This window comes from Anarhichas minor, unplaced genomic scaffold (assembly GCF_050575085.1).
Source record: "Anarhichas minor isolate MPS153535 unplaced genomic scaffold, ASM5057508v1 ptg000034l, whole genome shotgun sequence".
In the NCBI taxonomy this organism is placed as follows: domain Eukaryota; kingdom Metazoa; phylum Chordata; class Actinopteri; order Perciformes; family Anarhichadidae; genus Anarhichas; species Anarhichas minor.
In genome coordinates, this window is record NW_027466480.1 from 307,501 (window position 1) to 331,734 (window position 24,234).

Genomic DNA, 24,234 nt, shown 5'->3' on the forward strand with positions numbered 1-24,234 from the left:
ATATTAAGAAAAGAAACAAATCAAAGCTGCTCTGTCGCCACATTCTCACTACCAACTCGGTTTGTTCTGTAAAATATGTCAGTTTATTACATAACTAACGTACGCAACTTTAGTTAAGCATGTACGTTACGTAACAAAAGTAAGTTCAAAAAAGTGAGCGTTGACTTGTTTTCAAAAGGGATAAGAACAGCGGTCACCTGGGTGAAAGTCTGCGTTTGTTGTAAAAGCGGACTTTCTGGCTCTTTATACTGAGTCAGTTGCTCCGACTGTCTAATAATGACGCGTTAACATTGAAGTTTGTTGAAATACAGGGTGTCTCGGTATCAGACGCCATGGGGCACTGACCAAGTTCGGTATTTGACGAGTGGGTTGGCTCCGTCACTGTAATTCAATGTAATGAAGTGTATTCTATTCTATCTTTATAATTTTTCAAATTAGAATTTGGTTTAGTCTTGTGTTATTTCATACTTGGTGGTTAGGTTTTGTGTTGGGCTGAATAAAAGCAACAACTACAGAGCACTTTAATGAAAGGGGAGCTCCACTCATTTTACACATCAAAGTCAATTGACTTATCACGATGAGTACTGTTATATTAAAGTATAATGTAATCTGCGGCTCTGGAGAAGCTTCGACATAAAAACAACTCTGATGATGTCACAGTGATGTCATCTGGGTTATCTCAGTTTGGGTGTGGAGACAATAAATTTACACGAGTAAGACGAGGTTACACACTGGGGAATGGAGTTTGAAAAATATGGGAGTTTACCAAGCAGGGACGGTCCAATGAAAGTCCATTGTCTTGCATTAAGCGAAGTGTAGGGTGATCGAACCAGTATTTTGGGGCTTAAAGGTACACTGTGGACTTTATGACCACTAGTGGCGCTATAGAGCAACATCTTTCCATGTGTGTCTGTTTTTCAGCTCAGGGGTTCTCAACCTTTTGTAACTTAAGGCCCACTTCTGATTGTTAAAACATTCTGAGGACCAACTTCCCAAAAACAGGAGAAAGTATAAACTGAGCTGTAAATATGTGGTGTGCTTCTGTGGCTAAGTGGAGAGCAGGGCCGTCCTTCAATCAGAGGGTCGGTGGTTCAATCCCCGGCTCCGGCTCTGCTAGTCGCATGTCGATGTGTCCTTGAGCAAGACACTTAACCCCAAAAAAATTGCTCCCGTAGCTGTGCCTACGGTGTATGTGATAGAATCTGAATTGTAAGTCGCTTTGGATAAAAGCGTCTGCTAAATGACTGTAATGTAATGTACTCTAAATTACTCAAAAAGGTTTTTATAATATAACATAACCATTTGGTAGTACCTCTGTGGCTCACTAGATGGCGTTCTGAGGCTGACAGTGGGCATACATGCACGTGAGCAGATGGGCATCCCAATACACATTTCTGTCACCAATTACAAGCTAATCCGCCGATGGAGAGTCGGTGGCTGTAACGCAACAACAAATGTAGCAATGAAGCTAGCTAGCAAACATGAGTGTAAACAACGCACGGTTGGGAATATTACAAAAGTTGGCTTTGCAAATGTTATACGACGCCAAAAAAATGCATTCAATACTTTTGACGGACCTCAAGGATACACACAATGCATTTTGGTGAGTCACACAGAATATAAACATGACTTTGGTTTGTTTACAAGAAAGTTCCACACGGCACCTTTAAGCCATAATAGGGTCTAAAGGTTAGAACGGCTGTGATGCTTTCAATAATGAACTAGTTTTGGGCCAACTATTAATTTAACTTAATTCAGCAGTTAATAATCCAATTGGTTTTATGGTTGTTCGTATGAGATCAAATGTGGAATTACTTAAACGCACTATGTAATTCATAATTTAAACAAATAAAGTACACTAACAGGTTATTTTTGACAGATTGTATTGTGATGACACCGTTAGATATGTGAGAAACACGTTCACACAAATATCCTGTATATAAAAATGCATATTATATTCATATATTTTGGTGTTTTAGGACCAAAATTATTTTTCTATGGAATATACAGTTTGAGCAATCTATGATTCCAAAGTGAGAAGCAGTGTTTGTCATAAGTCAGAGTACTCTGAGGTCAGACAGCAAGCCAGAGTCAACATCATGTCACTGATCCATATGACTGCTCGGTGACATGCCCGACATGTTCTTTCTGCAGCTGTCAGACGGAATCCACAAGCCACATCCAATTACTATAGCAAGGCCACACGGCCTAGTCTCCTCCCACTTTCATCCCCAAATCTCATAAATGTTGGCACTTCTCTGGCTACTTTCGCTTATCCGAAAAATCCGCTTCTTGTCACTTTCCTCATTCCTTTCATCCACATCTGTATCTTGCCTCCACACGAGGGGATATCGTCCGTCCACACCATCTCTCCCCACTAGTACTCCGGCACCAAACATGTCCACGGCCGGGATGAAAACAATGACTAATTGTTCTAACAATGAACCCTCTTTCAGTGTTTACATTGCTAAATAATACCTCCCTATTCAGTGATGTAAAGGCTTAAGTAAACCAACCACCGTACAGCACCGTCAATGCTTGATTGTAATCTTAGCCAATGGGGTTGAAGGGCTGGAAAGGTGGGCCAATAAGTACCGTATTTTCCGCACTATAAAGCGCACCGGATTATAAGGCGCACCTTCAATGAATGGCCTATTTTAGAACTGTTTTTATATATAGGGCGCACCGGATTATATGGCGCATAGAATAGAATAGCGTCGTAAGCGTGTCTCTTGAAAGGTGCCATTTTGGGGTCTTTATACACACAAGTGGTGTTGGACTAGGAGCAAGCACAGTACCGGTGTTTACCGCGGTGCGGCTTTGTAGTTTACCAGTCGTACTGAAACATTTTGACAGAGCGCCGTGTACAACCAGTATGGATCAACCAATTAACCAATTGATCCATATATAAGGCGCTCCGGATTACAAGGCGCACTGTCGTTTTTTGAGAAAATTAAAGGCTTTTAAGTGCGCCTTATAGTGCGGAAAATACGGTAATTAGGAAAGTTCAGGGTCATGTTTTGGCCAACCCCTCCAGAGTCCTGTCCTGTGTGTAACCAAATCCGAACAAAAGAAGAAAAGAAAGCTGCATGACATGTCTTTTTTTCTCCCCGGCATGCCAACGCAATGGTCCAATCCGACCGCTAAGTGTTTGAAATGCTGGCTCCAGGTCAGCGAGCCAAAGTTATCGCTGGACATTGGCGTGATTAAGTACTCGCCATATGCTCCGTTGGGAATACTTATATACTTACTCGGCCCTGTTGTCCCACCATCCTTTCATCAATTAATATTGACATCTACCCTTCTTGCCCACTGTAACATCCTTAAATTAATGTCAGCATTGATCTATCTGACAAATGCCTATCTAGCTTTCCATCTATCCCCCACGCTGGTCATGTTATGGTGACATCATGCACATGTTACTCACCAGGCAGTCTGTTCATGTTGACTCCCTGGGCAGACAGGCCGATGCCCATGTACCTGCACACAAGAAGAGAAGGAAAAATTCAAACTTTAGTAGATTTTACACAGCATGCACCAACATTTAAACATATCCGTGACCACCCCAGGGTATCAACGCTTAGGTTGGGTTAACTGTGAAATATATTCAGATCAGCATCAGGCAGACGTAACTTTGAACACACCGTCTCTGATCTCCTTTCTTATTCCCCAACGTGTGAACTAGTTATGGCAGAGTGAGCTCCCTCAAAAGGGAGAATCGTCACATCAAAAGTGACAGCGAGCGATGAAAAGCTTAAGGGCCAGCGGTGACGTCATAAGTCCGTCACACGAGGATAAGCGTCTGGGCTGCATCCTTTCCGTTTAAGAAAGCTTACGCACAGCGTAAGAAAAAAAACAACCTTTTTGCCCAATTGAACGAGTCATCAATATCGTCAGTTGAATGTGTCTGGCACAGTCTCGGCTCGCTTTGGCACATGCCGATGTCATCGCTCAAATCCCTGCAATGACTTATTTCTTGTCCGAGCCGAATGGACGGCCCTATTCACAAGTTTCCTGCTTATTCCTCAGTGACATCTAGGATGTAAGAGGAGGAAGAGACACACAGTGACACATTAGTCAACTGGAAGATGTTTTAAGGAAGTTGTCGAATAAATTGAAGTGAGGGTGAGACGAGAACCGTGACGCAGAGTGACAGGAATAAGTCAGTATCGCGCCAGAGAACTGTTTGTCTAGGGGCGATTTCATAATTTGGTCTGGCGTTATAAAACAAGACAAAGTGTCCTCTGCTATGCCATCAGCTCTGAGAGGCTGTACTTTGAGCTAAAAGCTAACATCAGTTGAACATTTTCTATGTTGGCCTTAAATTAAAAGTTAAGGGATCACCACAGATATTACAATTCACCTGAGGGGGGAAATAAATGTCTGCACCGCATTTCACTGGAATCCATCCAACAGTTGTTGAGGCATTTCACTGAAGAATTGATATTTCTTATGGTGGCGCTTGAGAAAAGTCTTGGAATCACTTAAGAAGGGTTTATCTTCTGCGGACAATGAACATTTTTACAAAATTGTGTGGTTGTTGAGATATTTCACTCGATTAGTAAAAACTTTGAGCTGCTGTTGGTGCTAGACAAAAGGTCAGGATAAGACCAACGTCAGTAGGCCTCATCCTCTGGAGACCATGAATTTCTGCACAAAATTGCATGGCAATGCAGGTCAACTAATATCAGCCGGGTCCTAAAGACGCTAGCATGGCAAAACATGATAAGGATTACCCGGGTGATGAAATCATTAAGTCATCACTCAAGCGATTGAAGCACCGAGAGATATTCTAAAAGGATAGAAACATCAGATCACCTAGACTTTGCTTTGTATCAGATTACAATCATAGTTTCGGTCAAACTAAATAAATCTGACTGAGCCTTTGACCAATTCTTCAAATGCAAGTGTCCAATCACTCCAGACAGTCACACCGGTGCTGTCTGGTGTTTTAACTCAAGTCGCTAAGATGCTTTGGAAGGCTTTCCATTTACAGCTGAGGTAGCAGTTACACATACAGACACTCCCACAACGCAGTTGTCTTTTATACCACTGGTTTGTTCTATTCGCACTGAGGTGCTCAACTAGAACTGAGGAGTGTTAACAGTATATTATGCAACCTGAGACTATTGCTGGGGAGGATGGAGGAGAGTTTTGGTTCCCAGGAGAAGGAGTACAAGTCAAAAAGTGAGTTTTTAAAGCCAGGAATGAGCACCTGGCAAAGTAATTGCAGAGTCGCTCGTACAGATCAACAACCACAACAAGGCCAGCAAATGCTTAAGCTAAGGGGCAGTAATGTCGCTTTCTGTACAATTTAATTCAGTTTTTCAGTTAATTCAAGAGCAGGGCATGATGTCACCTATTCTGGCTGCTATCTTGGAGCAAACAATGCCTGGATTGGTTTAATCAAGGGGTAAACATTGGGTTAGCACAGAGTGTACTCGGGTCAACATACGAGTACAAGCAATAGCGTGATCAATCTGTGAAACCAGATGTGAACAAGATAGTTTTTGAGGGGGGGGGTTGCACTAGTGCCTGCAGAATACTACTAAGATTTATTTTTCTAATAATAGTTAAAAAAAATGTATCATCAAGAACCACTAAAACACGATTAAAATTCGACATTGCTTCTCTGCTGTTTTTTGATGTACATTTATAATTCATGTTTCTAGAAATAACTGGGCCAAATGTCGCATTTGAATAATTCTGGTGCGTCTACACAGAACCTCGACAGTCAGGTTATGGCCCTCAGATCTGATGGGCCGGGGCACCACTTTTGGGTTGTAACGTCCCTATTTTTCACCGACACAGCAGATGAGTTTCAATGTCCGCCACTGTTAGTGCAACTCTCTTTCTGTCGTGGCACTAAACCTTTTGGAGAACAGGACAGCTGATGCAGATATTGGCAACGAGGCTGAAGCTGCTCCGATAGTGGTTGTGAGTGAGTGTTTGGCAATGGACTTGGAACAGTCATATCAAGATTGCTGTTTTTTAATGCAGAGTCAAGGTGAGGGAAAGGCTGCTGGAGCAAGTTCACAAATTCACGAGTCATCACGGTGACCCCGGGATGACTGACCTTACCAAAACAACCACAGGAAACAAAGTAAGTACACTCTGATAAAGTGATGTTTGACACATTAGGGAGGAAAATAAAACCACAGAACTCCAGACAGACAGTATCCACCGGCCTTCTTCTCGAGGGAACAAGTGCGATGCTAACTTCCGGGTTGGCCTACAAAAATACGTCACCCTTGCACCACTCTATCAACCTTAAACAGTCTATCGTGCTTGAACAGAGTCGTATCTGCTTACCCGTCTCGACCTTTGCTGACAATCTTGACCTCAAAGTAGTAGATCCCGCAGGCGGCAGGGATCGGGTGTGTGGCTCGCACCGAGGCTGCGTCCTTGTGGTTCTTACCGTGGCCTGCAAGAGGAGAATTACAAGGTGTACGTTAACCACATGGCGACATCATTTCATGTAAGAAGTCAACTCTTCTAGTAAATGTATTGTCAAGGTTTAGGGTGGCATCAAGTTTCTTCATCTGGAAAGAATAAAACCAAACCGTTGACAAAGTGACATTAACCTGCCATTAACAGTTTTCCTTCACTCGCAAAATGGAGCTTTAGAATAACGTTGGAAATGTGACTGCTGATTCTGTAGCAGACAAGACAGTTTCCCCAAACATGTTCGGTTGTTGGCTGAGTTTAATTCCAAAGCCAGCGGAGGGAAAGCCGACTGCTCGTGAAAAAAAAAAAAATAAAATCTTTGTTTTCTCATGATATGATATAATCTTGTAGCAACTGTTTTTGAGTGTTTAGCATCTTTAAAATTGTTGTGTCTCGCAAATCTAACTGCAGCTTTACACAGTCAAACTCTTCCTCACGTGTAGCAGTGGAACATTTAGAAAATAATGGAATTTCTGCTTCTTTTTAAAAAGAAAATAGACTATATCCCTATTCGCTATGTGGACATTTTATGCATGTTTTTTTACATTTCAAAACTCTTGTGTGCCGTGAACTTAACTTGACTATAAACACATGATATGACACAAATCTGATAATGCCTTTGGTTTTCCACTGATTTGCTCGTCTGAGCTTATCTCATCTGATGTTCTAGAGTTGGTAAATGTGATCTATCAAGAGCTTTTATATTTCCATCCCTGAGCCTTTGTTTCACGAACAAGCTCCTCTTTGTCATACTTCGTTTTCTCCGACGTCATATCAATCCACAGATCAGACACAGTCTCATCTAACACTTTGACTTGATGCACCGGGACCTGCAATGACTTCTAGTGATGAGTCATAAGCTCACAGAGGACTCTTAGTACCCCATACTTTTGCTAAGGTGACTTTTCTACAATCGCATTATAAGCGACATGGATTTTTGTGCATGCGTACAGATAATAGACTTTACATACAATCGTAAATGTACTGTCTCTGGACCATTTAGATTCAAGCACAAACAGTCAATACTATCTGTCATCCTATATTCAGATGGCTGCTTATGCAATCCCTCGGGTCATATGAGAGAGAGACAGAGAGAGAGAGAGAGAGAGAGACAGAGACAGAGACAGAGAGAGAGACAGAGGGGGGGGAGGGGGAGAGAGAGAGAGAGACATGTTCAGCAGCATGTTGTGTAACTGCCATCTAGGCTCTAGAGTAAAGATGTGCATCTCTTTCTGTTACATGCAAATCACACCAATGACTGACTCCGCCTCTTCTGATAAAGTCATTGTAAGCTCCGTGTGTGTGTGTGCGCGCGCATGTATGAAATGTAGATAGGCTGTAACCTTAAACGAAGCAGCAGCTGGCTGTCAGCAGACACCTTGAGGCTGTTGCCGTGTGTGTGTGTGTGTGTGTGTGTGTGTGTGTGTCGGCTGGGAACATACAGGACATAAAGTTATGATCAAATGTACTAGTTGACTGAAACCAAGCTTAGTGTTGTGTTCTATATTTAACTATGACATACTTCACTTTTTTTGGGGAATTTGATGTAACATTTACACTCATCACACCGAGTAGTGCTTACAGGAGATCGATTTAATGCAACCGTTCCCTAAAACCGTCATCATATTTAATTAAAGTGCATTAGAATTTGCAGAACGTTAGCAATACACACAATATAAACATATGCTTGACGTGTGTGTGTGTGTGTGTGTGTGTGTGTGTGTGTGTGTGTGTGTGTGTGTGTGTGAATTTTCACGAGACGCCCTGCAGGCAGCGGTAGTCGGATGGGAAAGTCTGAGCAGCTAAAAGTCAATGAGTAACTGTCTCCCCTCCTTCAGCAGCAGCAAATAACCGTCGAGAGCGACCTCGAGCAAGTCGCTGCACCTCAGATGCTCCCCTGGTTTCAGAAGCTGTTTTAATGCCGAGCGGCTCTCACTTGATGTCTGAATAGGGAGCTGACGCTGTAAAACAACATGCGTACTCCTGGAGCTTCGTTGTTAGTCACAGGGGCTCGGCTAACAATTCACATTTTCCACAAGTGTAAAAAAACTAATCCTAATCCCCCGTCCTATTTTTAGGGTGGGACAAGCACTCGTACGGCTACCACGGAGACGACGGCCACTCCTTCTGCTCCTCCGGGACCGGCCAACCGTACGGCCCGACGTTCACCACGGGGGACGTGATCGGCTGCTGCGTCAACCTCATCAACAACACTTGCTTTTACACCAAAAATGGCATCAGTTTAGGTGGGCGAACACATCGCGCGTACATAGACATGAACGTTAGCAATACACACAATATAAACATATGCTTGACGTGTGTGTGTGTGTGTGTGTGTGTGTGTGTGTGTGTGTGTGTGTGTGTGTGTGTGTGTGTGTGTGTGTGTGTGTGTGTGTGTGTGTGTGTGTGTGTGTGTGTGTGTGTGTGTGTGTGTGTGTGTGTGTGTGTGTGTGTGTGTGTGTGTGTGTGTGTGTGTGTGCGCGCGCGAGAGATTGTCTGGTCCGATGGTCATAGCAACATTCGTGGCGTTTATTTTTAGCTGCTCCTTGTGAAAATGAGTCGCCAGTAGGCCAGCAGGTCTCCCTACTGCTGCATAGATGGGTAGGGGACATGCTACTTTCAACAACAGCTACCCTTAAATGACAGAAACTCTGTTCGGGTGTTTTAGAGACGTGAACCTCAAACTACAACAAAACTAGCTACTGCTACACCAGTACTCCAAATTGCAACCTTTCCATGAAAATGCTAACTACTTAACTGAAATAAACTGTCCTCTTGAGAAAGCAGGCTCTCAGCTGTTATGTGACATTGAACCGCTCTACTAGAGGTCAAGGATCGAAAGGTTAATGTCCCGCTCTCACCCCCGCAGCACAGTGAGGCCGTAATTGCTTACTAGGACACCAGTAATCCCATCCCGGGTTCTGGGCTTGATCACAAGCAGGGGGGAAAGTGCAAAATCTATCGGTTCAATAACAGCAAGTGCAACAAAGGCCACAGCACCACATTGTCCTCTTCCTCTTCCCGCCAGCAGCAGCAGAAGAGTAAAAAGCACTACTGTAATGTGTGGTTGCAAAATTACTCGAGCTTAATTTGTGACAAAGTTAATACTCAGGTCTGGCCGTGCAGTGCAGGGTAACATATTGCCCGTTTGTGTACACGGGTATGGTCGGCACTTACAGTGCAAGATATTAAGAATTGTTTGGCCCGAAACACAGTAGATATGCCACACAAAAAATACCAACAACAACTGACAAATACACCGAAATACACTGCTCGTAACATGCTGGTGCAAACGGTTGAGTCTATACAGCTCTCACCGAAACCCACTTCCACCGTACAATAGAAAATCGAGGGTAGCCAATCTGAACACGCAAGCTAACGGTATGCCATCTATCCAGTCTGACTGTAATTGGTGGTTGGTATAGATGGCTAATAATATTCTGTTGCAAAGAGAGATTATTATTACAGAAAGGCATTACGGCCAAAACTATGAAAATAAGTTTTAAACCATTTGAAGACCCTACACACTGTTTTCACTTATGATCCCTGATTAGACCTCTCATGACTGCATGGGCGTGGTACAAACTATTTTATCATACTATTTTATTCATACAACTTAAAGGCAGGGTTGGTAATCTTTCTTCAAATTTTGTTTTGATATTTTGTTGAAATTCTCAATCATCCTGACATCAATCAATCAATCAATCATAACATAAAAATAAAGAAGATCTGGTATCTGTGGCTGTCGCAGGACTGTAACGGCCCGTCCAATCGTTTTATTCAGGCTGCCTGCCCGTCTACCTGCACGTATTCTGCCTGTCTACACTCATTACCGGAGTCTGGCTCAAGCTGCTAGATTAACAGCTGCGAGTGCTGACAATAGTCATGTTCGTTGTTTACGTTCATCACGATAATTTTGGAGGAGTGTCTTTGGAAGGAGGCCTGAAGGGACGGGCTTGTCAGTGTTGCCGTCTTGGCGACTTTCTTGCTAGATTAGCAACTTTTGGAGCTCGAGCTGCTACTTTTATTGAAGAAGGATTGGCACATTTAACCTTGGATACTTTTTGAAATCTAGCGTACTCTTGCTAGTTTCTCAAGATTACCAACCCTGCCTTTAATAAATAATGAACTGCATAAAGCACTTTCACCCACAGTGCTTAGCACACACCTATGGGGGTAGAACTCAAGGTGGTGGCTTCCTGACTGGGAGCAATCGGGGTTCAGGGTCTTGTTCAAGGACACAGCGATACGTGGGCAGGCAGAGCCGGGGATTGAACCATCCACTATGAGAAGATAATAAAACCCGCTCCTGAACCACAAATGCCCTCCGTAATAGTAGTATGTGGACTTTAGATACCTCATCGGATCCCCATCAAAGATCTGCCAAACTTAAACCCGAGTACAAGATTGGACTCAGCCAGGATCGCTGTGTGAATGTGTGGGGCCCTTTCAAAACTGAAATGTACCTCGTCTATTGTAAAAAACGCTTCATTCAAACTCAATAGAAACCAAATAAAACTCATCACGACTGTCTTGTCTTGGCACTGTTAATACGATCCCCAACTCTGGTTTGGTCAAAATAAAGCCTTAATACAAACCCTTAATTCACCATGTTAGATGCAAAAAGAAACAGCCGTTATGCCCTCCTCAAACCTACCAGACTCCATTAATAAAAACATAGTACGGTAATTATAACTCGCTGAAGTAAAGCAAACTTCATTCATACTCAACAGAAACCAAATATGACTCATCAAACCCGTTTTGGTTAGCCTAGACGTTTTACTTAAAACAATCACCAACTGTGGTTTGGTTTGGAAAGGAAAGGCATTTAATATTGGGTGTTTTAGGAGCACGAAGGATACACACATGCATCCTTGGAATTCTCTTAACGAGGACTCGGCGCTCGGTAGAAGTCAAATGGTCCGCGACATTGGAACAGTTTTTCGGTGGCATTCGGTGAGCTAGCGTTCTTGAAATTCAGCCGTTGAAGACTCTTTCCTTGACTTTGGGAAACACCCATAGTTTTAAAAAAAAGTTACCGTAGCTAAATACAGCGGTCCCAACCCTGTTTCATCACTTTCACTCCACCTACAGTACCCACTTCATAAAAATGCAATGCAGCCACAAAGAAACCTAGAAAAAAAACTGCCGTTAGCCATAATTTTAATGAGCACACGGCAACGATTTCTAACTTCTAGCAGTGCTCGAATATTGCTTTTTGTTTCTGCAGTACCGTTTCTCTTTGACTCTCTGTGTGAAAGTAGGACTTGAACAAGTCCAAGGTGTCCTGAAGGGACAGCTCTGGGATTATGGGCCACTGGGGCTGCTCCTATGAGCAATTAGGTCCTTGTATAACTGGACCAGAAGCTTTGTCCTCACTCTTGGCACCTTGTCAAACGCTTTCTCAGTAGATGACTCTATTGTGCTTGGTCATTCTGTTTGTGATTTTTATTTTTTTTTGTTCACAAGGACAGATTTTTAAGGCACAGCCAAGGATTGGCGGATGTCCAACCCTCTTTGTTGACCTAAAGATTTCATGTCAGATTTTTTTCCAATAGATGGAGTTGTCAGTTGCTGTAGCTTTGTCAGGCTGTGACCTACATCACATGGGGAGGTTTTGCATCAGAGTGCTTCGGATGAGGGTCAGCGTCTCATGGTTCGTGTCGTAAGAAGGGGAATTATCCCCGACAGATTTGGAGTGAAGTGCTGCCACAAGTGCAGGAGCTTAAGCTGCATTCATTGATTTTTGTGGGACCCTTGGGGGCAGCGCAACAAGTTGTAATCCAAACATGTGCATATCATTGACCTTAAGAAGTTGTTCGCAAACAATTTATTATTTACACATGCAGCAGAGCAACTTTACCAATAATGTTAGGTTGTGTCTATCTTTAGATCTGTTTTGGAGTGACTCCTCATGGAAATCTGGCTCTTTAGCTGCTAAATGCTCCCATCCAGTTAACCAGCTAGTTGCTAGTCAGCCATTTGGTTCTGGGCAGGTAGGAAACAGTGGGTCTAAAAGAAGCTATTCATTATCTGTAACCTCTTATCCTATCCAGGGGGGGGGGGGGGGCCTGGAGCCGATCCCAGCTGATATTGGGCGAAGGCGGACCGGTTGCCAGGCGATCACGGGTCAATTTAGAGACTTCAATTAAACTAAGCTGCATGTCTTTGGCCTCTGGGAGGAGAACCCGGAGAAAAACACGCTGACACAGGGAGGACATGCTAACTCCACACTGAGGGGCCTGGCAGCCCGGGATCGAACCCGGGCCCCTCTAGCTGTGAGGAGACAGCGCTAACCACTACATACATTACAGTCAAATGATTGTCAATATAAAAAATACTGATTAAAGCAGCTTTAAGTACTTCACTTATTGCATTGCAAAGCCTTTGATCGACAGTTATATCAACACCTGGCCAACAGCGTGTGGTTGCTGCTGCGTCTACCATCCAGCGACAGTGTTGTGCATGTTGAATAGGCAACAGAAGGGCGCAACACCTCTGCTCCTACTAAAGACTTGTACTATACTAAAGGTTGCTACCATCGGTCCAAACTCTTAAAATCATCATACAGCTTATTAGAATTAGCATGACATCGCCAGAACAATTCGCAAATGCAAAATAGTTTCCTCTCAGTTCCCTTTCCATTTCCCAGGGGGCGTTATCGGTGGCAAAGAACAAAATGCCTCTGGACGCAATTGGATAGAGCTTCAACCAATCACAGCAATGCAACATGTGACGTAGCGCTGAGCTACCAGGGACCAGTGAAGATGACCAATCATAACACAGCAGTACCAGCCAATCAAAGCATATTAGAGCGGGACATGAGGCAAAACAGGTGGGGGAAAAGGTAGCGATCAGCTGGTATATCATGAGTTGGTGTATGAAACTTTTGCTAAATCCTGTTGGAAGTTCAGTAAACACTAAGCTTGAGAAGTGCGGGTGATTTTTCTTCTTTTAGCAAAAACATACCGTCCAGTTCAATGAAACTGACGCCATTGCGGCTTCAACAGAAAAGTTTCACATCAGCAGCCATCTTGGTTGTTTTTTAAAATTGCCTTAACAGCGCTCCTCTGCACAGCCATCGTCTCAAACACGCCCTGTGTCCGATAAACGGTTGGGATTGGCCAGGCTGCTGGAAATCTGTCCAAACTAATTTGTCGGGTTCCCAGATATTAGAATGTGTTTTCAGCTTGAAATAGATTTAATGATTAGCAACATGACATGATGAGCAAGGTTAGCTAATATCACAAACTAGAAACTGGTTCAGGCCAGGTCATCAAACTTTTGAGTTGCTCCAAGCCCATTTCTGTTGCTTGATATGTTCCCTGCTGGTGATGTTTAATTCAGGCAATTCTAACTAATAACATTTGCTCCCACATCTCTACATCATAATAAAGCAGAGAAATGGCCAGAGAGCTACAGTTTATGTCAATAAAAAAAAAAGATGTGCACTCATTGGTGTTTTCATAGCCACTAAGTCAACATGTTTGCTTATGTGTTGCAGTGTTTATTTATGTACCCATCTATTGAGACTGGATAAATGAATCTGTCTGTGCACAAGCAGGACTGCGTAGACACGGTGTGGCCTTGAACAGAGAAAATTGGCACACTGGTCAAAATAGCATTCAAACCACAAGGGTGAGGGAACAGAGCAGGAGCTAAAACTACCAGGAGAGGAATCATCCTGCACACTCCAGAATAGACCTATTTATACATCATCCCTTAACAATTGTGCTGTGTCACATAATCTGGGCATTTCTCATAGACATAAAGACTCAATGACCTACATAAACAACCCTAACATGACATGACACGTCTTATCTGCAGACATACATGGGCCCCATTCATCATTCTGTGCCAATGCCACAGCTGTGACAACTGCATGGGTAATTCGAGACAGAATGCTAGGATCGCAATAGTATTGATTATAATGGGAGGCACAAGAAAAACTATGTCTCTTTTTGTCACATTTTCAAAACTAATCAATAAAAGCAGCGTCCGAAATCTACTCCACTGATAAAACCGAATGTCGGCTTATATTAAATTTGGCCACTGTCTATATCAACAGCGGGGATCTGATCCATTATGCATCAAATAATCTGTGGGTTTTATCTGACAAAGTCTTGATTTTAACAAACACCAAAAAAAAGAGGCCATCCCTGCTTTTCACAAACAGCAGGGCCGTCACTACATCTGTGCCAAATAAGCTTTCCAAAATGGGTTACACAGCCTGCCTGCATCCTCTGCATGTTCCACTGATGTAAACAGCCAACAGGGCCCACAGTGGCCTCGCGATGCCTCCGTGGGGATTTTTCCTAGCCTTAAATGCAGGGCTAGCTAGTGGAGGGGGGGCTGCCCTGACGTGTCGCCTGACGAAAAATAACAGAGCAGGCAAACTACTGTGAACAGGACTTCACATAGAGTCACATTGTTTTGATTTAGGAGCTGGATATATTTTTATATATATTTAGTTTTTTATTAATCCAGTTGATAGGCCAGGCAGGCCATACTGACGGTTTTTAGACATCCGAATAAACGGTTGATCGAACCGTCTGACAAGTAACGTTAAAGTTGCTGTTGTTGTGGAAATGCCAGATATCTGCCGATACCAGATGTATTACCAAATCGGTACATTGGGCCTAATGCGCAGAGGCCTCCTCCCTCTCAGCAGCTGTTGAAAGCGAGCTGGCTGCCTGCTGGAGGTTGGACGTGAGACTGTTGTTGAGCTCAGGGCACATACAGTCCTGAATAGAGTTGGACCGGTTGCTTCCAGGCGGAAAAAAAAAGATTTACGAATTCTGGAAAAGACTTCTAGAACACAGTCACTGAAATCACGCGAGAAACACAACAATGCCATTTTTTATTCTATTTTTTTTGTTGCTTGCTGCTGTCAAAAACTAAACAATTGCAGCATTGCTCACAGAGCTAGCTACATTGTAATGTGTTAACAACAAGTTTGGCTTGTGTCCATCTTGTAGCCAGCGTACCCTTCTGTTTTAGACAAATACAACATCAGGCACAAGGAACAGCTAGGTTAGCTAACACTAGCTGGTTAGCCACAGGGCTAACTACTGTATTCAGAGGCTCGCTGTTAGCTAGCTCCTGTTTGTTAAATACCATTAGTTCGTTAAGCTCGGTGCGTCGTTACTGCTGCCAATGGCCCTTTACAGTACGAACTGTGGGGAACGTCAGATACACAGTTTACTGCGGACAAATAACGTCACAAACGGCAAATAAACAAAAGGAGAGTCGTGTTGTTGAAGGTGAATTTGAGCGTGGTGCTAATAAGACAAACTGTCAGGGTTAGCGAGTTCACTGTCACCCGTTTGGGCATTCCTCTGCTCATCTGTTAAACAAAGCAAGGTTACAGGAGAGGCAGCTCAGACTAGATTTACCAGGAGTGCGCGCGCACACACACACACACACACACACACACACACACACACACACACACACACACACACAATCAACATAATCGCATACTGTGAGTGAGTGTGAGACCCCCCCCCCCTCCGCAACAGCAGTGACAGATTTGAGCTGAGACCCTCTTAACTGTTGTGACCACTAGCTCAGACTAGCTCGCTAACCTTTGTAATGGACCCGCAGGTTGTTCTGTGACAGCCCAATGTAGCTGTACTTATCCTTGGGGCTCCAGGATCGGGGTAAAGGGGTCTCTTCCTCGTTCACAGCCGGGTAGAGCCGCTTCAGCCGCTCGTTCAGCTCGTGTTCCTGGTAATTAAAAGCAGGATCTCCCAACGGCAGGCTTCCCGCTCCGAGCTCTGCCATGTTGGCCCCTGTTTTGTTATCTTATTGTTCGTTTCTTTCTATCCAAAACCCCGTGTCAGTCCGCTTGAGCTGAGAGTGAGAGGGACTGAGGGGAGAAAATAGCAGCGGTGTGACATCCCCGGATAAGCAGCAGAATGTACTGTAGGCTGGAGCGGTGCCGTCTGGGTACTGTAGTTCCTCTGCACTCTCTGGAAATGACTACACAGCTCCACCACGGTTATCCTGGTTACGGGCTTTCACAAAGAAAGGTAGCTAGGAAATGTAGTTTTTCCAGCTGTTAAATTTAAAGACCGTTTTTAAGAACATTAACGTTATGTAATTTCAACTTGATCCCTAAATGTATCCATACGAGAATGGGGAACATAAAAGTCTTTGCTGTGCATGCAAATCAATTGACAGAATTAATATTATCTCCAGAACAACAGAAAAAGTGTATTTGTTTCTCTAAATATTCCTCACGAGTTTCTATTCAAGTGATTTTGGCATGTTTTATTATATCTATGCTATTATAAGCCTATTATAATATTATGAAGATGCAGTTAATATGTGATATTTATGAAATAGGTTAACCGTTTTTTTATTTATTCATCAATTTTTTTGTCATTGGAAATAGTCAGAGTTGAAGGCTTGTACAGACGTGTTCACGGGAAAGTTGCAGGTTCCCGTGGTTAGACAGTCCGTGCTCTCTATTTAAGAGGAAACTTTTCGTCTTACACAATTTGAAATCTAGTTAGGCGCGCCGCGGTCTACTATGTGGGTCTTGATGCGTGGTCCGTCCTCGTTGCCATGGAAACCCTGTTACAACGCCGTGCTCTGTGATGCTAAAGACAACCTTGAGCTAAACGAGCCAAATTCAGCAACATCAAAAGGACAATAGGTAGTTACGTTGTCATTGAGCCTCCATAGAGTCGCTAGAGATGTCACCACTTAAAGATGTAAAATTCCCACCTTTAACACCGTCACAAAAACAAAGGCAAGTCATTAAAATATCCAAAAATATAATATAGTTTGTTTTGGTGTTGTTTGTTTTCTATATATAGCAAATTGGGACTACAATTTAAATTTCGTGTTACAACCCCTACAATGACAAATGAAAACCCTTTTAACCTCGTAACCTTGTCAAAGTTTTTCATATAGTGAAACTATTATGGCTATTCCATTATTGTAATTTACCAGCTCGTCATACATGGTAGAGCTACTAGAGTTAGCGTTAACTACGATGTGCAATGTATCTTCGATCTGTTCTTTGACAGGAGTGCATATGACCATAGACTACAAAATGACACTGTCCAGACATCAGTGGAAGGACAAGAAGGAGAAAGTGCCGCTGCTGTTTCTGTCCAACCTGCAGGGACAAAGGTAGCTAGAGGTTCATAACACCTGGCAGAATTTCACTCATGAAAATCCCACTTCAGTTAAATGAATGATTAAGTAGTTACATGTTACATGCTACATGCTGGCTGCGAAGATGATTGAGTCACACATCAGTGTGTGTGTGTGTGTGTGTGTGTGCGTGCGTGCGTGCGTGCGTGTGTGTGTGTAGTTCTGCTGGACAGGTAGCAGTTACATTTATTCAAGCCCAGGGAGAAAGCCTCAACTCCTGATGCGCCTGGAGAGCTACGTGACCAAGGAGCTACATACTATCAGCTCTTATGAGCCAACATTTCAGGAACTGAAACTACAGGTGCTGTTTTTTTACAATAAAACCAGAGGAATTACCATAAAAACATTGTTAGAGGGGGTACTGACATATTTCAATCTGGCCACAGGTCTACTGCGATGTCTTTGGTCGTTTCATCAAAGAGTTCAAAACCTACCAACCGCTTCTTTCTGCCATCAAAAAGGAATATGAAAACACTTTGGGTCTGTACCTCTATGATCATTTTCATTTCTTAAGAATAACTCGATTGGATAAGGTGAAGTTACTACCAGGCAGCCATCTGAGTTACATTTAAGAAATTAAGCAAGAAAAAACTGAGACACTATAAAATGATGACACCTGAAATATACAGAAAAAACGAAATCTTTCAGAAAAACAGAGTGAGCATTACTCTAATGCACAATCTTCTAATTTGTTATTTAAATGACAGAAAATGTTTAAGAATTTTGAGTCTGCATCAAAATACAAAGTGACTCACAACCACGGGACACATTTTCTATTTAAAGTTATAGTTCATGAGTCATTGGCAAAAATATTGCAAAATGCCAATCTCACAATTTTAAGACTCTTAAGATCTGAAGTGATAACTTTTTTAATTAGTTTAATTGAAATTTGATAACATAGTTTTTATTGTTGATTAAGCAACCAGCTATATTATTTTTCGGTGTATCCTTTAGTTATTTAGCCTGTAAAACCTTTAACATAATGGCAAGTGCCCATCCCAGCTTCTCAGATACTGAGGGGATTGATGTCTCCAGATCGCTCAATCACTTACTTTTCATTTGACCAAGTAATTGTTTCAGCCCTAGAGTTTCACGACAGATCATTTTGAAGCATTTTCCATCTGCTCAGCATATCAGCAGGATAAAATCCGAGAACTGGAGCCGCTGCGATCCCATCTGAGGCTGGTGACGGAGGAATGCGACAGAAGGATTCAAGCTCGCTGGGCAGAGGAGCAGGCGGAGATTGGAGCCTTGAAAAGGGAGAAGCAACAACTGCAGAGGGACGTCAAGGCCATGAGGGAGAAAGAAAAGGCCACGCAGGCAGTGGTACATGACCAAACATGACTCTCAAACATGTGTATGGAAAAGTTATTTACAGGAGAGGTCCCTTTATCTCCCCCCCCCCCCCCCCCCCCCCCCCCAAAAAAAAGCTTTGATTGAGATGCGGCAGATAATAAGGCCACTATATCTTCTATTCCTTTCCAGGTGGACCGTCTGCAGTCTGAACTGTCCAACCAGTACCTGCAGTACCGGGAGGAGCGCGATGCCCGCCAGTTGCTGATCTGGCAGCTCAATGATGTAACAAGAGGCTCTGTGAAGCCTTCAGATGAAAACACAGGTAGAGCTGGAGCTGTAACTCGATGATTCAGTTCCTCCATTAACTGAAAGTGAATCAGAAACTATTTTAATAATCAGTTCATCATTTTGAGTCATTTTGTTCTTTAAATTAAATTGATTAATTTATTACTAGACAAGAAAATAACGGACACATTAATCAATTATAAAAATAATTGTCAGTTGCAGACAGTATTTATTATTGAAAACATTGCCCACTGATTTACAATTTGTGGTTAGGGCTCCGACAAAGTCTGAATAAATAGTTTAAGGTTTTGGGGAAATATGCTTATGTACCTCTTTTGCTGAGAAGCAGCAGTCATTTAGTTTAGCTTAGCTTAAAGACTGGAAACTGGGGGAAACAGCTATGGCTTTGTCCAACGTTAAAAGCCCCACCTACTGGCAACTGTGAAGCTCACTAATCAACACATTTTATTGAGTCAGTTTTATCCATACAAAAATGAGTTGAAAAAAAATGACGAGGTGTGGTAGTACCAGGAGTTGTGTGCTGGACTATTTCTTGACTTGAAGTCACTGCACCCCAAGAAATAGTCCGCCTGGCTGTCTCTTCATATTATCGTCCAAACATGAGAGCGGTATCAATCTTGTCATCCAACTCTCTGCAAGAAAGCAATTTACAAAGGCACATTGCCCAAAAAATTCTTAGCGCTAACATGAACGATACCTTTCATGTTAGGAATTTAACAAAATAAGAGGCTCATCTAAACTATACAGTCAATTTTTAAATATAATATATAACAATATAATATTTTGTTCTGGAATTTGTTTCCATATTGAAAGAAGGGGCTAAGGACCCTGTGGAGCTGCAGCTCGCTCTGAAGGTGTGTCGGAAAGACCTGACTAAAGCCCAGGAGGAGCTCAACAGGATGAAGGCGGAGTACTGGGATGTCGTGCCAAGACGCAACTGGGACACCCTGGAACAAACACACAAACAGAACCTCCTACAGGTGGCCACATGTAGAAATATATACTGTACACACTGAACACACTTGCATGTACACATACACAGAATGCATGATTTCAAAATGTTAACAGTCTCCACCGTGGTGTCGTTTTTGTATTGTCTGCGGTGTCCAGTTGAAGACGCTGCAGGGTGACTTTGACCAGTTGAAGAGAGAGTATGACACCCTGCTGGAGCTCCACAGCAGAGGCAGCGTGCGGATTGAGACGCACGACCCTGTCACTGTGCAGGTAACACCCAATATTCAAAAGGGATGCTTGTGATCAACAGGTACAGAGTTGTTTCTCCAAATTTGAAACTAATTAGTTTTTTGGCAGCCCCAGAAAATAACCAAAAGAGCCATGCTATTTTACACTAAATGTAAGGGGACACAGCTAGCTTAGCTTACCTTAGCTTAGCATAAAGGCTAGAAACAGGGAAAACTACAGCCTGGCTCTCTCCAAAGGTAAACAAAGACCCGCTGACCAGCCACAGCAGATCACTAATCAACATGGCATATCTTGTTTATTAAATCCGTAGAAAAAATAAAGAATGAAAACACTGTCCCGTTTCATTACTTATGCTAAGCTAAACTAAGCTAACTATTTCCAGGCTCCAGCTTCATATTGAACTGACAGACACCAGAGTATAATCAACCTTCTCTGATAACTCTTGGCATAAAGGAAAAATAAGCATTTTTTCCAAAATGTTGGGACTGTTTCTTGTAAAAGCTGTTTGTTTATTTTTCAGATGGAGGAGAGTTTGTTTCATGGGCAAAGCCAGATTCAGTCCAACCACCTCGAAGACCAGATCAACTCCGATGCCCCTAAGAGCGGCACACTCACCGTCCAGGAGTTTAGGTGATAAAAAAATATATGCAAACAGAAGCACACACACAATTGCAGTCACGGAAGTTTTATTTACATAGATTAACAACAACGAATGTCACCCTCTATCATTAGACCCTCAATTCAGAAGAAAACTTCACAAATACATCCTTTAGCAGAAAAAAATAGTTTTTTTCTCTGTCTCGGGTTTCCTCTGTCAAAAGAGAGTCTTTTGTGTTCATGCATGTTTGTACAGGACGGCCCTGAGAACAGCGTTCCCTCTGAAGTCAGATCAGGAAATAGAAGAACTTGTGGACTCGGCTCAAAGCGAACCAGACAACAGCGATGACACCATCTCCTCTCAGAGACTCCACAGCCTGGTACGTACCACCAGAGGTTTCACTGTCTGCTCAGGCTGATTGTAGTTTATCTATCTCACAAACTGTGATCTTCGGCCTGCATCTGTCCCGGTCCCCTCTAAGACCTTTGTGCTCTTATTGGGTGTAAACATTGAATTACACTTAAATATTTACAAAAAGTGTGGTCATTGAAGCAATTGACAATATACAGTGCATTCAGAAGATGTTCATACCCCATCACTTTTTTTCCCATTTTGCAATGCCTTGTGCGTTTGAATCCATTTTTTCCTTCAGCATATAAACTCCATACCTCATAAAGGCAAAGCAAAAACAATACATTAGAATGTCTTTCTTATTAAAGAGAGAAAAAAGAAACATCACATTGACATTCAGACTCTTTGCTATGGCGCTTTCCTTATTTTAAACTAGCTCAGGTGTCTCCCATTTCTCTGGATCATCTTTGAGATCTTTCTTATTTGGAGTCCACCTGTCGTAAATTCAGCTGATATGGAAAGGAACACACCTATATATACGTATATGACGTAAAGCTGCAACCTATCACAATGTGCAAAAAGTGAAGGGGTCGGAATACTTTCTGAATTAACTGTATTTTTGAGTTTGAATGGGCTTCTGCTCATTGTCTAAGATTTTATCTCTTGACTTTAATGCTCCAACAGCTGGCAGAATCCGGTGCAAGAGCCTTACCTCCAGCTCTAGAAGAATCAGAGGAAAATGCTGCATCAAATACCTGTCCAGCCAGCGACTGATATAATGTTGTCGAATACATTTTATGGATTGTTTGTGAAGAAGGTGGGACAACTTGCCGGCTTAAGGTCATGTCAGAAAACCAATGGTGTATGCAACCTCAATTCTTGAATCACAGATAATTGATTGTCCCCACAACACTTTTTTTTAAACAATTTCTGATATTTAAATAACTGCAAATGTATGTACAGTAATATTGCAATATCACTGTCTGCTTTTGCTGATTTAAAATAAAACAGTGGCATTAACCTCCATTGTAGTGGGAGCTGCAACAGAAGCCTCACAATATAGATTTGTTTGAGGAAATGTGATTTGACTGACCCTGACCCTGTGACGTTATTATAACCGTGGGTGCCTTATAGAGTGGGTTGCCTAATGCAACTTGTCAAAAAATAAAGAAATCACTATGAATGTTTAATGGTCGGTCGGATGGTTTTTTATTTGTATGTTTCTTGCACGCATATAAGCTATTCGTTACAACTTTGAAATACATGTTCATTTCCAATATATTTGTCATTTTTCATGAAAACCTTTACCGGTTACTAATAGCTATACATTTAATCCCTGAGTGTGTGTTGGTGGGTGGGTGGGCATGTTTTTCATGTCTTGTGGGGACATAAATTTGTTTACACAGTTACATTGTGAGGACTCGCCTTCCTTATGGTCACAAAATTAACGTAAATCATCAAATTTCAGGGTGAAGAGTCGGTGTAAGGTTAGGGTAAGGGTTTGGTTGGAAGAGGTCATGGTTAGGGTCTCCAGGAAATTAATGTAAGTCAATGCGATGTCCATGAAAATAAGATGAAAACACGTCAGTGGGTCAAGTAACAAGTCAGTGGAGGCCTAAGTCTCAACAAATCTAACAACTGCCGGTTCATCAGAGTAAACACAGGAGTGGAGACAGAAAATTTGTACTTCTACAAAGATAGCATTTAAATTAAGATATATTAGAGTATAGCCGATATAATTCACATGTTGTGTACTGCATGTATTTACACGCTTACTTACTTTCACCACAACCTGTGAAACACCAACAGGCCACACTATTCATTCTGGTGTGTTGCAGTTCTTACAGCTTGAGAGCAGATAGCAGTGCAGATGGTGCATCTGTATAAAGAAAGTGTCGAAACGGGCCGGCCTCAAAAGCCCTTGAAGTACGTGGTCTGGAGAAAGAGATTAATGAATGGGTGCTGTTTTTGATAAAGTGGCCACCCCAGATAAACTCTTTTCAGCCATGGACAGTAATCTGTAAATGCAAATTCTACAGTTTCTTGTTGAGTGTTTGAAGATGTCCTCCAGTCTTTTCCCCCCAAAATGTCAATTTGCCAGAAGATAGTCTCATTTTCTTGGCCACTACAATGTAAAATGCATGCAGATGATTTAGACGTTTTTATATACATTGTGACAGTTTTTTTTTTATCTATAACTTTAAATGTAATTTCTTAAAGTGACAGACTTCACTCTGAGGCAAACTTTACGAGCTGTACAGCTTTTGTAAAAAAGGCTGAAAATTAAAGTACATGCTTACAAAACCTGTTCACACATCTAACCCAGACATAACACAGAAAAATGTTATTATCTCACAAACAAATCAAAAATAGTGTGAGAAAAGATTCTAACAAGACACATGGCCGCTATATTGTACGAAACCTAACCTGTGGAGTTTCGGAACGAGGTGTTTAGGGCTTCAGAAGCAAAACCTCTGAGCATACTGAACCAAATAAGTGTTTTATTGTTTATTAATTCCATTTATCATCTTTTTAAAACCTGAAATAACTGCTTTTTTTGCCACATAGGGGCAGCAGAAACATGTTGTGAACACAACACTGACGTATCATCGCCTTCAAACTTGATTATGCTTGATTGTTAGTTGGTTATTCACACATCCAGCAGGTACAGAGCAACATTATCATTTATTTGAGTTTGTAGGGAAGTGTGTCCGGCCACCTAATGAATTTTTGAGCTTTCATTCTGGAATTAAGTGATGGATTGACAACCAACAGACGGACATTGCCACCCCAAGAGCCTTTGCACGCAAAGGATTGTGGGTCAGAATAGCTAGAAAAGCATGCTGGCTTGCACACTGCAAAAT

At 42.3% G+C, this 24,234-nt stretch overlaps 2 protein-coding genes across 4 annotated transcripts in view; one reads left to right on the plus strand and one right to left on the minus strand.

Moving 5' to 3' along the window:
- Positions 1 to 16,362, minus strand: part of ranbp10 (RAN binding protein 10) — a 34,320-nt gene extending 17,958 nt beyond the window's left edge. For 2 of the 3 annotated variants that reach the window (XM_076106528.1, XM_076106526.1), the window contains exons 1-3: positions 16,035 to 16,361; positions 6,313 to 6,424; positions 3,428 to 3,480 (exon numbers count right to left, since the gene is read on the minus strand). In XM_076106528.1, coding sequence (XP_075962643.1) covers positions 3,428 to 3,480; positions 6,313 to 6,424; positions 16,035 to 16,233 — 364 coding nt within the window. In that variant the 5' untranslated portion in view covers positions 16,234 to 16,361. Of the gene's footprint in view, positions 1 to 3,427; positions 3,481 to 6,312; positions 6,425 to 16,034 lie in introns of all 3 variants that reach the window. The other variant, XM_076106529.1, reaches the window with a different exon arrangement.
- tsnaxip1 (translin-associated factor X interacting protein 1) lies at positions 16,301 to 22,560 on the plus strand. Its single transcript, XM_076106530.1, has 11 exons — positions 16,301 to 16,481; positions 17,487 to 17,592; positions 17,777 to 17,917; positions 18,003 to 18,096; positions 18,746 to 18,942; positions 19,102 to 19,234; positions 20,032 to 20,198; positions 20,329 to 20,442; positions 20,942 to 21,051; positions 21,275 to 21,398; positions 22,055 to 22,560. The coding sequence occupies exons 3-11, from the start codon at positions 17,837 to 17,839 to the stop codon at positions 22,142 to 22,144; spliced, it is 1,110 nt and encodes a 369-aa protein (XP_075962645.1). The 5' UTR covers positions 16,301 to 16,481; positions 17,487 to 17,592; positions 17,777 to 17,836; the 3' UTR covers positions 22,145 to 22,560.
- The last annotated feature ends 1,674 nt before the right edge of the window (positions 22,561 to 24,234 follow it).

Excerpts from the sequence above, each read along its gene's own strand:
- tsnaxip1 (XM_076106530.1), top strand. The coding sequence starts at position 17,837 with ATGCGCCTGGAGAGCTACGTGACCAAGGAGCTACATACTATCAGCTCT. Across the intron at positions 17,918-18,002 it reads TTCAGGAACTGAAACTACAG|GTCTACTGCGATGTCTTTGG; the intron begins GTGCTGTTTTTT and ends ATCTGGCCACAG. Across the intron at positions 20,199-20,328 it reads ACAAACAGAACCTCCTACAG|TTGAAGACGCTGCAGGGTGA; the intron begins GTGGCCACATGT and ends TGCGGTGTCCAG.